Source organism: Scyliorhinus torazame, chromosome 15, assembly GCF_047496885.1.
Source record: "Scyliorhinus torazame isolate Kashiwa2021f chromosome 15, sScyTor2.1, whole genome shotgun sequence".
NCBI lineage: Eukaryota > Metazoa > Chordata > Chondrichthyes > Carcharhiniformes > Scyliorhinidae > Scyliorhinus > Scyliorhinus torazame.
The window spans coordinates 183,315,674-183,336,498 of record NC_092721.1 but is presented as its reverse complement, the minus strand read 5'-3'; the positions used below and the strand labels follow the sequence as shown (position 1 = coordinate 183,336,498).

Here is a 20,825-nt window from a genome sequence, read left to right as displayed (position 1 = left end):
TTAACACAGCTTTCATGTATGCTTGTCTGTTGTTTTATTTAACTCTCCATTCGGAAAGCGGGCCTTACAGTCAAACATTCTATGGCCCGGAGAATCTTGTTTTCTCTTAGCTGTGAAGAGGCAGCTTGCTCCATTTAGCAGTCTCACTTTCCTTGGAAAAATCCTTTCGGCCTTGTAAAGACATGCTTGCAAAACCTGGTCAAAGCAGTTTCTGTACAGTTGGCTACAGTAAGCAGCCCTCTGTACCTCATCTAAACTGCCAATGGCCCTGGGTTGGATACCTTTCACAAGTCGTAACTACAAGTTCCGAAGTTAGTCGAGAATATTGCATGTTACAGCTTCTTACCCTCCCTGTTCTGCTGGAGTCTTTGGGACAGAGGCTGAGGTGAGCTCGCTGTGCCAGGATGGGTAACGTCTACTTGGAAAGATAGTGCAACAGAGCAACCAGAAGCAATCAGTGAGAAGGCAATTGACCGCCTCCAGAATTGCTTACGTTTTATCTTGTAAATGCCTGGGGATTCATCATGTTCTCACACGGGGGCACTTGTGCCAAGTCTCACTTGGCATGGGTTTTGCCAAATTCCTTTGAGGGTGCGAAGAGGGGAATTCTTCCAAGAATGTCTCACTGGAAGTGAGGTGGTGGAATTACTCATGACTCCCTCCCCTGGATGTATAGGGAGGGTGGAATCTGGGTGAACCTGGCTATTCAAATCCTAGTGTTGGATTCTCCGCCCCACTGCGCCACATTTATGCCTCACCCTGCCGGCGGGATGCTCCGTTACGCCGGCCGGTCAATGGGGTTTCCCATTATGGGGCAGCCCCACGCCGTCGGGAACCCCCCCCCCCCCGGGCTTCCGGCAAAACGGAGCATCCCGCCGGCAGAGAATCCAGCCCCATCTTTCTGCCTCACTTCCCCGCACTTCCTCCAAACTCCAATACCATTTGGGAGAAGTCAACCTTCCTATGCAGCCCCACAGATTTTGAAGCCAGTGACTTTTCTCATTCTTTCCTTGCTAACCGCATTATCTTCAAATTTTCAGCTTCATGCCTCTTGTTGATCTCAATAAAATTACAGCCTAACAACCAACCTATCATTATTTCTCATTCACGATTGTGTCTATTGCCATTCACTCTTGTGATGTCTGATTTCCATTGTACCTGGGAGAAAGTGTAATTGTAAAATGACAAAAAGATACAGCCTTTCTTTGAAAAATCTACTTCTATTTTTAATCATCTCTTTGTCCAAATCTATTTTTTTTTTTTACACGTTCGCTGGCGCTAATCTTTTCTCGGGTCTGCTTATTCTGTCTCTGACAGATGGATTGATATATCAGAGACCTTGGAGCAGATTGCCTGCTCGCCCCATTAGCAGGGTGCCTTGGCAGAAACTAATTGGAGAGGTTACAAATACAAATAAAGGCGTAAAATAATCTCTTTGAGAAGCCAGATTCAGTTTTTATTTTTAAAAAGCCACATAAGAAGAGGAGGAACGAAGGGTGCGGTCAATTGTCCAATTGTGCTGGATGACATCTGAAGGAGAAAGAAGAATCGGCAAGTGACGATGAGCCACATTGTGCCGGAAGAATAATAGTGTCAGCTATGCACACAGCTATCAATGAGCAATTTAGCCAGTATATTCAGGGCATTAAGAGAAATGCCAATTGGGTGCCGGACTTGATTTTTAAAAATGTGTTCTTGCCACCGGATAAGGTTATCTCCGGCAAGACCAACATTTGATGCCCATTCCTAATTGCCGTGGAATTGCCCAGACCTAATTGCCCTGGAATTGTATGGCTTGCCAGCAGGCAGTTAAGAGTCGACAACGGGTGGGATTCTCCGGCCCTCTCGCCCCGTGGTTCTCGGCTGCGTGCCGTTCGCTGGAGGCGGGATTCTGTCTTCCCGCCGCTTGTCAATGGGATTTCCCATTGCAGCCACCCCATGCTGCCGGGAAACCACGGGCGGGGGTGCGGCTTCCGGCGGGAAAAGTGAACCACAACAGCCGGAATCACATTCCGGCCCACATTACTGCGAATCCAGAGTCGCACATAGGACAGGCCAGAGGAAGGATTTTCTTCCCTAAAGGGTTTTTACAATGATCAATGATAGTTTTGTTGGCATCGTGGGGAATCTGGAGCTGGGGAGAAAGATACCGGACGGCCCTTCATTGGCATCCCAATAGCGGGATGCAAATTATTTAATTGCCGGCAAGCTGTTGGTTTCCCAAACCACCATGGTGGGCAACAGCCGATGATCCCATGGGAAATTCGTGCCGACATAAATCCAATTTTTGGGTGAATTCTCACCTCCCTCGCCTGCCATTGAACCTGCCGTTGGGGGCATGGGAGAATCCCAGCCTGTGATCCTGCCGACATGAAATAAATGGAGGTATTATTTGTCAGACTTGATTATTCCACTGTTCTCCTGGCCACCTCCCATCTTCAATGAATTTGAGTTCATCTAAAAGTCTACTGCATAAATCCCAGCTCACAGCAGGTCACAGGATAATACAGTGCAGAAGAGGCCCTTCGGCCCATTGAGTCTGCACTGACACATGAAAAGCACCTGACCTATCTACCTAATCTCATTTTCCAGCACTTGGCCCATAGCCGTGACTGTTAAGACATGCCAAGTGCTCATCCAGGTACTTTTTAAAGGATGTGAGACAACCCACCTCTACCACCCTCCCAGACAGTGCGTTCCACCCTCTGGGTAAAACCTTTTTTCATCACATCCCTCCTAAACTTCCCACCCCTCACCTTGAACTTGTGTCCCCTCGTGGCTGACCCTTCAACTCAGGGAAACAGCTGCTCCCTATCCACCCTGTCGCTGCCCCTCATAACCTTGTACACTCTATCAGTTCGTCCCTCAGTCGTCTCTTCTCAGGCGAAAACAACCCCAGCCTATCCAACTTCATAACTTAAATGCTCCATCCCAGTCAACATTCTGGTGAATCTCCTCTGCCCCTCCTCCAGCGCGATCACATTCTTCCTCTCATTTAATGACCAGAACTGCACCCAGTACTCCAGCTATGGACTCACCAAAGTCCTACACAACTCCAACATGACCTCCCTGCTTTTGGATTCTATGCCTCGAGTGATGAAGGCAAGCATCGTGTCATGTGAGAGTACCTTTAAGACATGGATGTTTAAGCAATGTACCTTTAAGAAAACAGTGATGTCAGAGAGTGGGTGGAGCTGAGGTCAGGTTAGCCATTTTGCAGTTTAGTTTTTCAGTTTAAAAAAGCAGCTTGTGTGTGTCTGTGTGTTTCCAGAGAGCTGCAGATGCAGTTTGAAAATAGCTTGGGAGTGTCTGTGTTTGCAGGGAGCTGGATCTCTGCCATGAAAGACTATCTCTGGATCATTTCGGTGATTTAAACGCATAATAGTAAAGCCTTTAACCTGATGTGATTTTGTTTAAAGGTGTTAAGTCTCTTGGAAGTTTGAAGGAACATTTTAAGGAATTATTTACTGTTGCAATATTTTCTGAGTTATCTTTGAAGTAAGGGGTGTTAAGAGATCCAATGTTTATTTAAGATGTTAAGTTGAGTTCATGGAATAAACAGTGTTTTGTGTTTGAAAACCCACATGTCCATAATTGTAATCCCACACCTAGGGAACAAGCTGTGTGCTACGAAAAGCAACAAATACATTAAAGGGGGAGGTTGGTTGAACTCCATGATGCATTTTGGGGGTCTGGAAAAGCCTCGCCCATAACAATCGCATATGCCTTTTTTACCGCCCTATTACGATGACCATCCCATTCACTCATCATCCTGTGCTCACTGAGACTCTGCGGCCAGCGACATCTCAGTTTTAAAGTTCTCGGGCTGGATTCCCCGTTTCTGGGACTATGTCCTGACGCCGATGTGAAAACTGTGGTCTTTTACGCCAGAAAAACTGGTGTCAAAGGCCACAGATTCAGAGCCCTGCAGGGGCCTACCAGGCAGCTGTCATGGAGTTCGCAGCCACGGCCCCCCGTAGTTCCAGGTCAGAGGCCACGCACGGTGTGCTCCATGGCGGATTCAGACCGCGGGACTGGACTGCAGAAATAGTGCCCCCTATCGGCTGCGCCACCGACCCGGACCACCTGCTCAGGAATACCCCAGTCCCGAATGAGGCCCCCCCCCTGCCTTCCGATCATCTCGCCCCCAACAGTGGCGGCCGCGGACCGAGTCTGCAGCTGCCTCGCGAGTTTCCCAAACGGCAGGACCAGATTAGATCCACGCCATCAGGAATTCGGCCGGTTGGGGGCGGAGAATAGTGAGGCAGGCCTCTGGCAGTGGCCTCAAGTGGTGGATACGCTGCGCGGCGTACTTCCCGAGTACGCCGATTTCCGGGGGGTGGAGAGTTGGCAAACGGGCGCCGGTCTCGGTTTCATGCGGGAAACTGGATTCTCCACCCGTCGCCTAACGCGAATTCGGCGTCGGGATGCAGAGAATCCAGCCCCTCATCTTTATGTTGACATTTTTCCATCCTGCACCCCTTCCTACCTGAACTTTAAATGTGAACACCTATGTGATCTCTGAACGCGGGAGCGTGAGAGCTCCTAACCTCAGAGCCAGAGCCGCGCCTGCTCTCTGAAAGCAGAGGTGTTTGCACGGAGGATTTGGAACCTATCTGATGACGACCAGATCATATTACAAGATACGCAGACCTCGAAACGTTCCCCAGTAGCAAGCTCAAATGACACATTTCAGACAAACTATTGCATGTGTCTCATCTTCCAAGGGGACCAATCACAAACCTAATTCTGAAAAAGGGTCATATTCAAATCAAAATGTTAACTCTGTTTCAATTCATATCAATTCATTTCAATCATTCAATTCAAATTTCATTGTCCATTTGAGATTTCACTGCAGGTATGTTGCGAATTCGCACTATAATGAATAACTGACAATGAGAAAGGAAAACTACATCACGAATGTCGGGCAATGTAAAATCCCTGTCGCCACGGAGCAGTACCATCTGATCTCCGGGTACAAAACGCAGACAAATTCCTTTTCTTGGTTAGAGGTTTGAGTGGGGTGGGGTGGAGGGGGTAGGGGTGTGGTAAGACAATTGCTTTTGAGGGACACTATCGAGGAGAAGTGAGTAGCAATGGACACACTCAGTGGGCAGCTTCAGTACCTGGTACTGAAGGTATCAGCGAAGGCACCACCTACTTGGGTTTCCGGCCTCCTTCCATGATCTTTGTCATGTCTTTATCACCAGAATGTGGAGATGCCGGCGTTGGACTTGGGTAGGCACTGTAAGAGGTCTTGCAACACCAGATTAAAGTCCTACAGGTTTATTTGGAATCACTAGCTTTCAGAGCATCGCTTCTTCATCAGGTGAGGGTTCAGGCAAGCTGTGGCTCACGCTGAGGCGGAAGGAATGCTGTATAAACTTTCTCCAGTCTGTGCGTCGCCTTGGTTCTAACCTCTTTCACGATGATCGTGGGCTGAGCCTCTCCCATCTGCCCCAGATTTAGGTGCCGGTGATGTACGAGGTACCCTTGATGGTGAGGGCCATTGGGCCTGGGAGAAAAGGTTCGGCGGGGCGTGCCAGCTCTTCTTGTCCTCCTGCTGTCGGTGATTGGACAAAGAGGGGGGAAAGGCACTCACCCCTCCAGGCGATAGGGTAATTCAAGCAGAGGTGGGGTGGGGGGGCGAGAGCCTTTACGGGTCCGGGAGTGGGGGGGGGGGGGGGCTTCACGGGTCCAGGTCCTTGCCCACGTCGCTAATTTCCACCATGGCTCCATGAGGGAGCATGGCACCGTTGAAGAGCCAGCCTGCAGCAACAGTGCTGTCGGAAAGTTATTCCCCTCCACGGATGCTGCCAGACCTGCTGAATATTTCCAGCACTTTATGCATTTTATTGCAGGTTGCCAGCATCTGCAGCACTTTGCTTTCTATTTTGTAGCGTTGCAAAAAAATCACTGCCCATTCCAACTCACCCAACACCTGTGAAAAAACAGATTTCCTCCTCAATCAACTTTCTCTTTGTTAACTTGACTATACCGTTTTCAAATAGGCTGCAATGCCTGACACTGTAACAATGCCCATGGTTCAAAAATAATCTATTGCTTGTGAAGCATTTTGTGCCGTTCTGGAGAGCTGACAACATGTTGCACAAATGCAAGTTCTTCCTTTCTCCTCATTTTTACGACCTTGAATCCTCCCTGCACAACAACGTCAGCCAGAATTGTGATATTGGAAATATAAGAAGACTGCGCAATCGGTCCCGTCTAACCAGGCGACCACCTGGAAATCCTAAATCGTTAATTGTTTTAATTTGCATCAGTCATTAGCCCTTTGGCAGCGCCTTCAGATGCACAAAGTGAGCTGCTGTTTCATATTTATCGCACACAGTTTGATAGCCAAAACTGCGAGCAAAATCACTTCAAATGCAGCTCCTCAAGTTTCTCTTGATCAGATTTGTGTTATTCTGTTTCATGGGTGTTAACATATTTTGTGTGAAACTTTGTTCCTGTACTAACTGTAGATGTGCCTTTTCAATAGGTTGGATCGCAATGCTGGGCGCAATATGGCTCCTGGTGTTGGCTGACGTTCAGGACTTTGAGATTATACTGCACAGGGTGGAATGGGCAACACTTCTCTTCTTCGCTGCGCTCTTTGTCCTGATGGAGGTATTTTATGTTGTTATTCCATCCCCCCCCCCCCCCCCCACCCCCATTTTTATTTACGATTGAGAGCTCAGTTGCATTTAGAATCTCGAAGACGGGGTCACAATCGCAGGGGGCAAGGGGCCAATCATTGTGGGCTGAGCTGAAGAGAAATCTCTTCACTCAAAGGGTTGAGGATGGTTGGAATTCTCTACCCCAGGGAGTTGTGGATGCTCCATCCTTGAGCATACTTAAGGCCAGTTGAAGGCAGATCTTTAGTCTCTGAGGGAATCGAGGGATATGAGTGAGTGGACGAGAGGAACTGAGATAGAAGATCACTATGATTGTATTGAATGGCGGAGCAGGCCCAAAAGTTCAGATGATCCATTCCTGTTCCCATTTCTTCCATTTTTCTGGTTCTAGTAACAAGATAAAGTGCCAACCAGTGGGCAGCAACTTGCAGAAAAAGCTACCTATTGATTTGGCACAGTTGGCATTATCTGATACATCAGTCCGGCAGCTTAAAGAGCTCAGAAATGGATAATTATCTGTCTGTAATATAGACAAAAGGTTCTGTGTCATATGATTTATGGATCTTTATGTCATAGTAATGATGATGCTGCCTATGGCTACCCTTACTTTGTGTGGGTTTATTCTGAATCAGGAGGCACAGTAAATTTACATGTTTAAGGGGATGAAGTTACAAAGGACATGGGCAAGACGATGGCAGATGGAGTTGAGTTTGGGGAAGTCTGAGGGCAATACAAAGAGGTGGAAGACGTGTGCACAACCTGAGGTGAATGTGATTGGGCGCAATTTAACGCGCCAAAAACAGAGTCCTGCTTTAGATCGGGCTGTTTCTCGGTGTCTGCAGCGCTGAGAACCACCCCGCTATCTAAACGGAGTCTGTCGTTTCTTTGGGCCTCGTTCTGGAATGCCCCGCCGAGGTCGCATTTACCTAATTTCCTGCACAGGTGCTGGAAGAGGACTCATGGATTGGGGCGCCATTTTTAAGTGTTGCCTCGATTTTTCGAGCCCTCCCCTGCTCCTCCACCACGGCTTCTGGAACCCCCCCCCCCCCCCCCCCCATTGCCCCAACCTACCTCTTATGGGGTTCTCGAGGCCCACTCATTCTACCTCTGAAGAGCAGGACATCCCTGGGCCCAATCCCTGGCACGGGCAACCTAGCACCCGGATACCTTGGCACTGGCACTCTGGCACCCTGGCGAGTGGCCTACTCCTGCTCCTAATTCGTACGTTTGCATGTTCATGATGATCCATTTAAGGGACTTTGGGCTGGATTCTCCATTCTGGAGACTAAGCCCCCATGCCGGCGTGAATATGGTGGTGTTGCATGATGGAAAAATCGTCATGAAACAGCCACCGATTCTCCGTTCCGGGGGGAATCTAGCAGCCAGGCAGCTTAGAGCTCCCGGCTCTAGCTGCCAATACGGCTGAAGAACTGCCGGGTCCGTGGCTGTGCATGCGCACGGCAGCGGCCTGCAGTGGCCGCCCCGTGCTTCATGGCGGATACCGCTTGTGGACCCGGCCTGCTGAAATAGTCCCCCCCCTTCGGCCGGCTCGCGCGACCCGGACCGCCCCACCACAGTGTCCCCAGACCCGAATATGTCCACCCCTGCCCGCGGACCGGCCCTCCCCCGACTGTGGCGGCGCTGGACTGAGTCCGCAGCCGCCATGCCGAGTTCCCGCCGAAAAATAGCACACGTGCCCCACGCCGTCGGGAACTCGGCCGGTCGGGGGCGGAGCGGGCCTCAGCCAACGTACAGCGGCCGTGGATATGGCTTGCGGTGTACTCTGCAAGTAGGAGTCTGGTAGGAGGTTTGGGAAGATTAAAAAGAGAAGCAGCAGAGTGGCTGGTATCAGGGCAGCCGCAAGACTGGATGGCAGGATCGTCACTGGTGCAATGGGAGAGTGGGGCAGCTAAACGGTTTCAATATCAGCGATTTAAAAACAAGCTTACTTTCCCCACACTCGACATTGGAAATATGGAATGACAAGAGAGAAATGAAAAGGGGACTTGAAACTCCCACTCAGCTTCTTTCTCCACAGATGCTGCCTGACCTGCTGAGGATTTTCAGCATTTTCTGTTTTTAATTCAGATTTCCTGCATCTGCAGTATTTTGCGTTTGTTTTAATCATGCGTTATAAATTCTCCTCCAATTTACTTCTGCGCACCCATTGCACTGCACAGCATCTGATGTGGACTGCACTGCTCTTTCCTCATCTCTTATCCGATTCACTATGAAACACAAATTACATAAATCATTATTGAAAAGCCCATGGAAAGTAAAGTTAACAAGTTGGAAAAAATGTAACCCATGAGGCACATAACATACTTGGCTAGAAATTTCTGTTGGTGATAAGAATGAACACATGTTTGTTCCTGTTATAATAGAGACTGCAGAAGAAATATCATCCGTATACATCCAGCATCTGTGTACAACAATAAACAAATTCACTTATGGCTAAGTGCCAGTGTGTATCTTCAGAGCTTTTTCAAAGATTGAGTCAAGCAATGCCATGATTTTAAAATTCTCATCTGTAGTGAAAGGATATAGATAGAATTTTTACATAGAATTTACAGTGCAGAAGGAGGCCATTCAGCCCATCGAGTCTGCACCGGCTCTTGGAAAGAGCACCCTACCCAGGGTCAACACTTCCACCCTATCCCCATAACCCAGTAAACCCCACCCAACACTAAGGGCAACTTTGGACACAAAGGGCAATTTCTCATGGCCAATCCACCTAACCTTCACATCTTTGGACTGTGGGAGGAAACCGGAGCACCCGGAGGAAACCTACGCAGACACGGGGAGGATGTGCAGACTCCGCACAGACAGTGACCCAAGCCGGGAATCGAACCTGGGACCCTGGAGCTGTGAAGCAATTGTGCTATCCACAATGCTACCGTGCTGCCCCTACCTTGCTATAGCAAGGGCTAATGTAGGACTGAGAAACAATTCTGAACACTGTGCGATGTAAAGAAATGCATGACCTGAGACTAGAGAGTCTTGTGGACTGGACAGAGACCTGCGTAAAGGCAAGCATGGAGTTAGCTAATAGCTTGATTTTTCTCTCCTGTATATACAAATGTGTGTATCTCCATAATTATGTGTTATCAATAGACAGGTAATGTTCAACTGAACATGAATCATGGAAGGAGGCTATTTGGCACATTGAGTCTGCAAAGACCCTTGGAAAGAGCACCCTACCTTGGCCCACAACCCTGTGCCCATAACCCAGTAAACCCACCTAACCTTTTGGACGCTAAGGGGCAATTTATCATGGCCAATCCACCTAACCTGCACAGCTTTGGAATGTGGGAGGAAACCAGAGCACCCAGAGGAAACCCACGCAGCCATGGGGAGAACGTGCAGACTCTGCACAGACAGTGACCCAGCGGGGAATTGAACCCGGGTCCCTGGAGCTGTGAGGCAGCAGTGCTAACCACTGTGCAACTCGTGCAGCCCCGGATATTTCATTATATTAAAGGTGCTATATAAATATAAATTCCTGCTGAACAACACCCTGATCTTCATCAAACACTGCAGTTCCAGGATTTTGACCATCCTGACTTGGAATTATATCGCCGTTCCTTCACTGTTCCTCGGTCAAAATCCTGGAACTCCCTCCCTCACAGCACTGTGGGTGCACCTACACCACATGGACTGCAGCGGCTCAAGAAAGCAGCGCACCATCACCTTCCCAGGGGCAATTAGGGATGGGCAACAAAAGTGACAACCACGCTGGCCTAGCCAGTGATGCCCACGCCCTGTGAAAATCGGCAAATTTTTAAAAGTCTTGGGCGGGATTCTCCGGTCGCCGTCGCCGAAATCGCGTTCGGCGATCGGCTGGAGAATACCCGTTCCCGACCAAATCGGGGACGGTGCCGCTTTTGCCGTACTCCACCCCCTCCAAAGTGAATACGGCGCGCGTCGTATCGACGGCCTCAGGACGATACTGTGCCCCCAACCGGCCGAGTTCCCGACGGCGTGGGTCTCTCATGGTCTCACCCGTCGGGAACTCGGCGTGGTGGCAGCGGACTCAGTCCAGCGCCGTCACAGTCGGGGGGAGGGCCGATCCACGGGCAGGGGGGGCTTTGTCAGGCGCTGGGGGCACTGTTGGGGGGGGTGGTCCAGGGCTCCTGAGCTAGCCAAAGGGGGGGGGGGGCACTATTTCGCAGACCGGGTTCCGCGCTCACCCGGCACCATGTTGCACAGCACGGCTGTTGTAGGTCGCTGCTGTGTGCATACCCGGCCACGGACCCGGCAATTCTCCGGTCGTATCCGCAGCTTGTGCCTTGAGCTCTATGCTGCTCGGATGCCAGCCCCCAGCCAAACGGTGGATCGGTGGCCATTTTGCGGCGGATTTCCGGGCGTAAAACGCCACCGTTCCCAAGCCGGCATGAGGTCATAACCTCACAGTCGGAGAATCCAGCCCATAGTCTTTACATTCCTTGCCCTCTCACAGCTTATAAAGTGGACTCTCGGACTGGTCTTGACAGTTAGGTGATGTTTTATTCTGTGACAGGGGCTAATTTCTCCAACAGATGCCAGGGAAACATGAATGTGGAGGAAGAAAGGTGAGCAGAAATGTTCACACCTTAGAATGTGGCATATTGAAAAAGGTAAAATAATATTCACATAATAAAAACAGGTCGCGAGAATGGAGTCTAACGATGGCAAGGCAAGATCAAGTGCTTCAATTTTGCTTGAACTGTTCTAAAGCCGTAACTTTTCCAACTTGTGGCTCTGCAAGAGAGTGATTGCTGAAATCTGAGGTGCTTTTGCACAGTATTTATTAGAGGTTGTTTCAGCTGAAACTGTGAAATAATGCTTGTTTCAAGAAGCCTATAATTCATCGCAAGCTGCCAGAAGCTTATAAAACCAAATAGGAATTGAAAACTGTAAAAGGCATAATCTTGAAATTGGGTCTCTTAAAGCAAAATCCATGAAGCAATGATGCATTCCCCTGAAGGGAATGACTGTGAAACCAAGTGTGTTCGTGTCCCGGCGGAAATGTCCAGTGAATGAAGGAGAGCAGATTTTCTGGAGTACTTTTTTTGCTGAACAGTTATAATCTTAGTATAACTTGATTTTTCTCTTCATATTTCTGCTCTAGGCATTGGCGAACTTGCAATTGATCGACTACATTGGAGAACAGACAGCCACGTTGATAAAGGTAACCCATAAACCGCTTGTGTCAAAATGAAACCATTTGCTGTGCCTTGCCCGAACTATCTCAAGGCTGATTTATTTTCAGGGTCACTGTGTCTTTTAGATTACATTGATCATGAATGAACATGCATCGGGCGGCATGGCGCGCAGTGGTCAGCACTGTTGTCTCACGGCGCCGAGAACCCAGGTTAGATCCCGGCCCCGGCTCACTGTCCGTGTGGAGTTTGCACGTTCTCCATGTGCCTGCGTGGGTCTCACCCCCACAACCCAAATATGTGCAGGGTAGGTGAATTCGCTATGGTAAATTACCCCTTAATTGGAAAACAAAATGAATTGTGTACTCTAAATGTATTTATTTTTAAATGAGTGAACTTGCAACAATGGTAAGGAGCGGCAGGAGTCCAAAAATCTGGGAGGACGCCTGATAGCTGGGCCGAGCTGAGGCTCAGTAGTTCGTATTCTGAGAAAGCAAAGTTGTCCAAAGCTGGAACGCCCTGGGTGATGAAAGGTGTGGAGATTAGAATGAAACTGAAAAAACAGGTTTACGATAACTGCCGGTCTCATAATTCAGTTGAGAACCAGGCTGAATACAAAACGTTGCAGAGAATGACAGAAAAAAAAAGTGGGCCAAAAAAGTTTTGGCATGGTGTTGAAGCATCAGCAGGGCCCATGAGAGCATCAAGCAATGGATAGAACATAGAACATAGAACATAGAACAATACAGCGCAGTACAGGCCCTTCGGCCCACGATGTTGCACCGAAACAAAAGCCATCCAACCTACACTATGCCATTATCATCCATATGTTTATCCAATAAACTTTTAAATGCCCTCAATGTTGGCGAGTTCACCACTGTAGCAGGTAGGGCATTCCACGGCCTCACTACTCTTTGCGTAAAGAACCTACCTCTGACCTCTGTCCTATATCTATTACCCCTCAGTTTAAAGTTATGTCCCCTCGTGCCAGCCATATCCATCCGCGGGAGAAGGCTCTCACTGTCCACCCTATCCAACCCCCTGATCATTTTGTATGCCTCTATTAAGTCTCCTCTTAACCTTCTTCTCTCCAACGAAAACAACCTCAAGTCCATCAGCCTTTCCTCATAAGATTTTCCCTCCATACCAGGCAACATCCTGGTAAATCTCCTCTGCACCCGCTCCAAAGCCTACACGTCCTTCCTATAATGCGGTGACCAGAACTGTACGCAATACTCCAAATGCGGCCGTACCAGAGTTCTGTACAGCTGCAACATGACCTCCCGACTCCGGAACTCAATCCCTCTACCAATAAAGGCCAACACTCCATAGGCCTTCTTCACAACCCTATCAACCTGGGTGGCAACTTTCAGGGATCTATGTACATGGACACCTAGATCCCTCTGCTCATCCACACTTTCAAGAACTTTACCATTAGCCAAATATTCCGCATTCCTGTTATTCCTTCCAAAGTGAATCACCTCACACTTCTCTACATTAAACTCCATTTGCCACCTCTCGGCCCAGCTCTGCAGCTTATCTATATCCCTCTGTAATCTGCTACATCCTTCCACACTATCGACAACACCACCGACTTTAGTATCGTCTGCAAATTTACTCACCCACCCTTCTGCGCCTTCCTCTAGGTCATTGATAAAAATGACAAACAGCAACGGCCCCAGAACAGATCCTTGTGGTACTCCACTTGTGACTGTACTCCATTCTGAACATTTCCCATCAACCACCACCCTCTGTCTTCTTTCAGCTAGCCAATTTCTGATCCACATCTCTAAATCACCCTCAATCCCCAGCCTCCGTATTTTTTGCAATAGCTTACCGTGGGGAACCTTATCAAACGCTTTGCTGAAATCCATATACACCACATCAACTGCTCTACCCTCGTCTACCTGTTCAGTCACCTTCTCAAAGAACTCAATAAGGTTTGTGAGGCATGACCTACCCTTCACAAAGCCATGCTGACTATCCCTGATCATATTATTCCTATCTAGATGATTATAAATCTTGTCTCTTATAATCCCCTCCAAGACTTTACCCACTACAGACGTGAGGCTCACCGGCCTATAGTTGCCGGGGTTGTCTCTGCTCCCCTTTTTGAACAAAGGGACCACATTTGCTGTCCTCCAGTCCTCTGGCACTATTCCTGTAGCCAATGATGACATAAAAATCAAAGCCAAAGGTCCAGCAATCTCTTCCCTGGCCTCCCATAGAATCCTAGGATAAATCCCATCAGGTCCCGGGGACCTATCTATTTTCAGCCTGTCCAGAATTGCCAACACCTCTTCCCTACGTACCTCAATGCCATCTATTCTATTAGCCTGGGGCTCAGCATTCTCCTCCACAACATTATCTTTTTCCTGAGTGAATACTGACGAAAAATATTCATTTAGTATCTCGCCTATCTCTTCAGACTCCACACACAATTTCCCATCCCTGTCCTTGACTGGTCCTACTCTTTCCCTAGTCATTCGCTTATTCCTGACATACCTATAGAAAGCTTTTGGGTTTTCCTTGATCCTTCCTGCCAAATACTTCTCATGTCCCCTCCTTGCTCGTCTTAGCTCTCTCTTTAGATCCTTCCTCGCTACCTTGTAACTATCCATCGCCCCAACCGAAACTTCACACTTCATCTTCACATAGGCCTCCTTCTTCCTCTTAACAAGAGATTCCACTTCCTTGGTAAACCACGGTTCCCTCGCTCGACGCCTTCCTCCCTGTCTGACCGGTACATACTTATCAAGAACACGCAGTAGCTGATCCTTGAACAGCGGATCTGTGTGACTGGGGAGGGAGCCCAGGTGGAAATGTGGACAGCCATCCTCAGCTTGGCACTTAGGCCAAACCATAGAACAGAGAATAGCACAGTACAGGCCCTTCGGCCCACAATGCTGTTCCGACCATTTAGCCTAATCTAAGATCAACCTAACCTACACCCCTTCAATTTACTGCTGTCCATGTGCCTGTCCAAGAGTCGCTTAAATGTCCCTAATGACTCTGACTCCACCACCTCTGCTAGCAGTGCATTCCACACACCCACCACTCTCTGTGTAAAGAACCTACCTCTGACATCTCCCCTATACCTTCCTCCAATCACCTTAAAATTATGTCCCATCGTGACATCCATCTCCGCCCTGGGGAAAAGTCTCTGGCTATCCACTCAATCCATGCCTCTCATCACCTTGTACACCTCCATCAAGTCTTCTCTCTTCCTTCTTCGCTCCAGTGAGAAAAGCACGAGCTCCCTCAACCTTTCTTCATAAGACATGCTCTCCAATCCAGGCAGCATCCTAGTAAATCTCCTCTGCACCCTCTCCAAAGCATCCACATCCTTCCGATAATGAGGTGACTAGAACTGGACACAATATTCCAAGTGTGGTCTAACCAGGGTTTTATAAAGCTGCAGCAAAACCTCGCGGTTCTTAAACTCAATCCCCCTGTTAATGAAAGCCAACACACCATACGCCTTCTTAACAACCCTATCAACCTGGGTGGCAACTTTGAGGGATCTATGTACGTGGATCCCAAGATCCCTCTATTCCTCCACACTTCCAAGAATCCTGCCTTTAACCCTGTATTCAGCATTCAAATTCGACCTTCCAAAATGAATCACTTCACATTTACCGATGTTGAACTCCATCTGCCACTTCTCAGCCCAGCTCTGTATCCTGTCAATGTCCTGTTGTAACCTGCAACAGCCCTCAACACTATTTACAACTCCACCAACCTTCGTGTCATCGGCAAACTTACTAACCCATCCTTCCACTTCCTCATCCAAGTCATTTATAAAAACCAAAAAGAGCAGAGGTCCCAGAACAGATCCCTGCAGGACACCACTAGTCACCGACCTCCAGGCAGAATATTTTCCATCCACTACCACTTCTTCCGGCAGTCAATTCTGTATCTAGAATTTCTCTGTATCCCATGCCCCTAGACTTTCTGAATGAGCCTACCATGAGGAACCTTATCAAATGCCTTACTGAAATCCATATATACCAGCCTCCCGTACCAGCCTCCCCGAACAGGCGCCGGAATGTGGCGACCAGGGGCTTTTCACAGTAACTTCATTTGAAGCCTACTTGTGACAATAAGTGATTTTCATTTCATTTCATTCATACCACATCCACTGCCCGACCTTCATCAATGTGTCTCGTCACATCCTCAACGAATTCAATGAGGCTTGTGAGGCATGACCTGCCACTCACAAAGCTTTGCTGACTATCTTTAATCAAACTATGTTTTTCTAAATAATTATAAATCCTATATCTCAGAATCCTTTCCAGTATTTTGCTCACAATTACCAGGGATTTCCCTATTCCCTTTCTTGAATAGGGGAACAACATTCGCCTCCATCCAATCATCTGGTACTACTCCAGTGGAGAGTGAGGACGCAAAGATCATCGCCAACGGCGCAGCAATCTCCTCCCTCGCTTCCCGTAGTAACATTGGGTATATCCTGTCTGGCCCAGGGGACTTATCTATCCTGATGCTTTTCAAAATTTCTGGCACATCCTCCTTCTTAATATCAACCTCTTCGAGTCTGTTAACCTGGTTCACGATTAACCATGCGGTAGTTTTGCTTGAGAAAGCAACTTAGATACCAAGGATAATATGTGACCTGTTTGTGGCATGGAGATGGATGTGGACGAGGGAAATAGGTATCCCTTGATATGCTACTAAATCGCCAATTTTTTCAGATTGACGTCTTATGACATAGAGAGTCAAGATGGGTGGAGTTGTGTTGGAATAGACGATCCTAATCCCACCTGGGGAGGAGGGCATGGAGATCGTTGGGGCGTTACGCAGACATGTCATTGCTGATGGCAAGGCAGAATTAACTCGACAGCATAGTGAGAATGCTTCCAAACTGGCGCTGAGACGAGGGCACACGCGCAGGAGCAACTGTGGTGCGCTGAATCTTAATATCTTTCTTTGTGTTCACCACCAGTCAATCCAGAGTCAAGGCTACAGCCTGCAAATGACAGCAAAACTCCATCTTTGAGGATGCCTATCACCAGAGGATGCACTGTCAATTGCCTATCCTGCACCGTTCACCGGCACAGTGACACGTGCATGGGTGTCAGAGGGATTGCTTTAAGATTCGGGGGCATATTCTGGTGAGCGCATCCCAGAAGAATCCCAGCAGCTAAAGGGAGCAGTGTCAACTAAAGTCCCTGACAAAAGAAAGATTGTTAGGGACCATGCTCATACTGAGCTCTGGGCTGACGATAGAGGCCTCGGCCACAAGTAGCCCGCAGGAGCTGCAGAGACAGTAGGGGGACACCTGGTAGAACTGTCAGAGGCAATGCACAACATTGTGTGGATGTTGGAAGTGTCCATCTATGAGTCACATGCACTGAGATCTACATTCCCTCATTTTGACCATGAGATCCACACAGCAGTGGCTTGGTGAGAGGGGATTGAGCGTCTCCTCGGGGTCTTGGCCCACCTGAGCACTGCTGCCAAAGTCATCGCTGGCAAGAGGGCATTGAGCTCAGCAGTTTGCCTCCACCTCAGCTACAGATGCCAGGGTCGCACCAAGGCATTGTGGGCGTAAGAGAAAACTTCAGAGCTTATGACTGCACAAAGATGGCATGAGTATTCAGCCACTTTGCACCTCTTCCCAAGTATATATTTAGCATTTGTTTCTCTTGATTCATGTGTACATCATGTTCATTTGTAAGGACTCGCTCAGTCAGAGGACATGCTGTCCTGGCATGCTACATGGTTGGCAATCATTGATGGCTGATGGCGACGGAGGGAGTTTTCTTTTGTGGAAGCAACAAAGCTCTCGGGTATTTGCGTTTTGTCTTTATGGGGGATTCATGGCTGAGGCACCTACCTGCTGAGCATTGTATCACCTGAAAACCATTGCTCGCTCGGCATGTCCATCCACCTGCACCGGGATCTACTTCAAAAAACCACGTCCTCTGCTCCCCAGCAGGCCAAAGGGTTGGACAATTGTCACACAATCACAAGTGAAGACTGCTCCTAAGGATAAAGGCCTTGCTTTTGGATATAAGGGGCGCAATTCTCCGGAAACGGCGCGATGTCCGCTGACTGGCGCCCAAAATGGCGCAAATCAGACGGGCATCGTGCCGCCCCAAAGGTGCGGAATGCTCCGCATCTTTGGGGGCCGAGCCCCAACATTGAGGGGCTAGGCCAACGCCGGATGAATTTCCGCCCCGCCAGCTGGCAGAAAATGCCTTTGGTGCCCTGCCAGCTGGCGCGGAAATGACATCTCCGGGCAGCGCATGCGCAGGAGCGTCAGCGGCCGCTGACGGCATTCCCGCGCACGCGCAGTGGAGGGAGTCTCTTCCGCCTCCGCCATGGTGGAGACCGTGACGGAGGCGGAAGGGAAAGAGTGCCCCAGCGGCACAGGCTCACCCGCGGATCGATGGGCCCCGATCGCGGGCCAGGCCACCGTGGGGGCACCCCCCGGGGCCAGATCGCCCCGCGCCCCCCCCAGGACCCCGGAGCCCGCCCGCGCCGCCTTGTCCCGCCGGTAAGGTAGGTGGTTTAATTTACGCCGGCGGGACAGGCATTTTAGCGGCGGGACTTCGGCCCATCCGGGCCGGAGAATCGAGCGGGGGTGCCCGCCAACCGGCGCGGCGCGATTCCCGCCCCCGCCGAATCTCTGGTGCCGGAGACTTCGGCAACCGGCGGGGGCGGGATTCACGCCAGCCCCCGGCGATTCTCCGACCCAGCGGGGGGTCGGAGAATCTCGCCCAAGATACTCAAGTTACCATGACCGATATTTCTGCTCCTGGGTCTCCATGACAGGTCAATGAAAGCATCTATAATACTTCAATTGGAGCAAGTAACTTTGGCCATTCTCTTTGCACAGCACATATGGGACTTCCACCGGAGGCTGCATTTTCAGGCATGTTCCACAGCCCTGAAAATATACATTCCCTCACAAATTGTCTCAATCCTGCAAAGGACAATGAAAAATTAGGTTCTCTGGAAGCCCTGGCAGGTCGATGTGTTAGGAATATTGGAGAGGTGCTGTGGTATGTCAGGCCTCCACAGATTCCTTGCTGTCAACCTTCACTAAGGAGGAATGCAGATGTCTCCTTTTGACAATGCTAAGTTGTGCAATGTAGAGCAGACTATGACAACGCTGGACACCCTCTGTGGCACATATTGTAATGCTCCACCAGATCCTTCAGGGCAGAGGAAATGGATTGGATTTGTATTTGGTGTTGTGTTTATTATCACATGTAACGAAGTAGAGTGAAAGGTATTGGTCTTCGTACAGTCCAGACAGATCGTTCCATACATGAAAAAACATAGGACATACGATAGATACACAATGTAAATATATATATATATATATGTAGACATCAGGTGAAGCATACGGAGTGTAGTACTACTCAGGAGAGAAGATGGGCAGCACGGTAGCACAGTGGTTAGCGCAGTTGCTTCACAGCTCCAGGGTCCCAGGTTCGATTCCCGGCTTGGGTCACTGTCTGTGCGGAGTCTGCACATTCTCGCCGTGTCTGCGTGGGTTTCCTCCGGGTGTTCCGGTTTCCTCCCACTGTCTAAAGATGTGCAGGTTAGGAGGATTGGCAATGATAAATTGCCCTTAGTGTCCAAAAAAAAAGGTTAGGTGGGTTTATGGGGATAGGTGGAGGCGTGGGCTTGGGTAGGGTGCTCTTTCCCAGGGTTGGTGCGGACTCGATGTGCCGAATGGCCTCCTGCATTGTAAATTCTATGATTCCATGAATTTATGCGTGGAGAGATCAGTTCAGTCCATAAGAGGGTCATTAAGGAGTCTGGTAACAGCAGGGAAGAAGTTGTTTTTGAATCTGTTAGTGCATGTTCTCAGACTTTTTAATCTCCTGCCCAATGGAAGAAGTTGGAAGAGAGAATAACCCGGGTGCAAGGGGTCTTTGATTATGTTGCCCGCTTTCCCCAGGCAACGGGAGTCAATGCATGGAGGCGGTTTTGCGTGATGGACTGGGCTGTGTTCACGAATATCTGTAGTTTCTTATGAACTTGGGCCGAGCAGTTGCCATACCAGGCTGTGATCAGCCAGATAGGATGCTTTCTAGGGTGCATCTGTAAAAAATGGTAAGAGTCAATGTGGACATAGAATCATAGACGTTACAGTGCAGAAGGAGGCCATTTGGCCCATAGAGTCGCCACTGTCCCTTGGAAAGAGTATCCTACCTAAACCCACACCTCCACATCCACCTACACATCCACCATATCCCCGGATGCCACTTAACTTTTGTTTTGGACACTAAAAGCAATTTAGCATGGCCAATCCACTTAACACGCACATCTTTGGATTGTGGGAGGAAACCGGAGCACCCGGAGGAAACCCACGCAGACACTGGGAGAACATGCAGACTCCGCACAGACAGTGTCCAATGCCGGGAATCGAACCTTGGACCCCGGAGCTGTGAAGCAACTGTGCCAACCACTGTGCTACCATGCTCCCCTTTGCATGCCGAATGTCCTTAGTTTCCTGAGGAAGTATAGGCGCTATTGTGTTTTCTTGGTCGTAGCGTTGACGTGGGTGGACCAGGACAGATTTTTGGTGATGTGCACATCTAGGAATTTGAAGCTGTCAATCATCTCCACCTTGGCCCCATTGATGCAGACGGGTGTGTACGATACTTTGCTTCCTGAAGTCAATGACCAGCTCCTTAATTTTGCTAACATTGAGGGAGAGATTGTTGCTGTTACAACACGCCACTAGGTTCTCTACCTCGCACCTGTACTCTGACTCATCGTTGTTCAAGATCCAACCCACTATGGTCGTGTCATCAGCAAACGTCAGCATTTTCAACAGGCCAATTGATTGCACTTGTCTGCTCTGGCTGATCCATGAGCTGCACTCTAATGTTTCTCCGCTGGGCAGTGGAGATGATGCACTGGTGTCAGGAATCACGGGCGAAATTCTCCTACCCGCCCCGCCACATTTCTGCCCCGACCGGCTGGCGGGAGTCTCCGTAACACCGGCCGATCAATGGGGTTTCCCATTGTGGGGCAGCCCCACGCCGTCGGGAAACCCCCGGGCGCC

The 20,825-nt window shown here is 49.3% G+C and overlaps 1 protein-coding gene across 2 annotated transcripts in view; it reads left to right on the top strand.

The window, feature by feature from the left end:
- The window catches only part of oca2 (oculocutaneous albinism II), a 690,248-nt gene that overhangs the window by 535,918 nt on the left and 133,505 nt on the right, over positions 1-20,825 (top strand). For both annotated transcript variants that reach the window (XM_072477223.1, XM_072477224.1), the window contains exons 19-20: positions 6,500-6,627; positions 11,746-11,805. In XM_072477223.1, the coding sequence (XP_072333324.1) occupies positions 6,500-6,627; positions 11,746-11,805 (188 nt within the window). The remainder of the gene's footprint in view (positions 1-6,499; positions 6,628-11,745; positions 11,806-20,825) is intronic.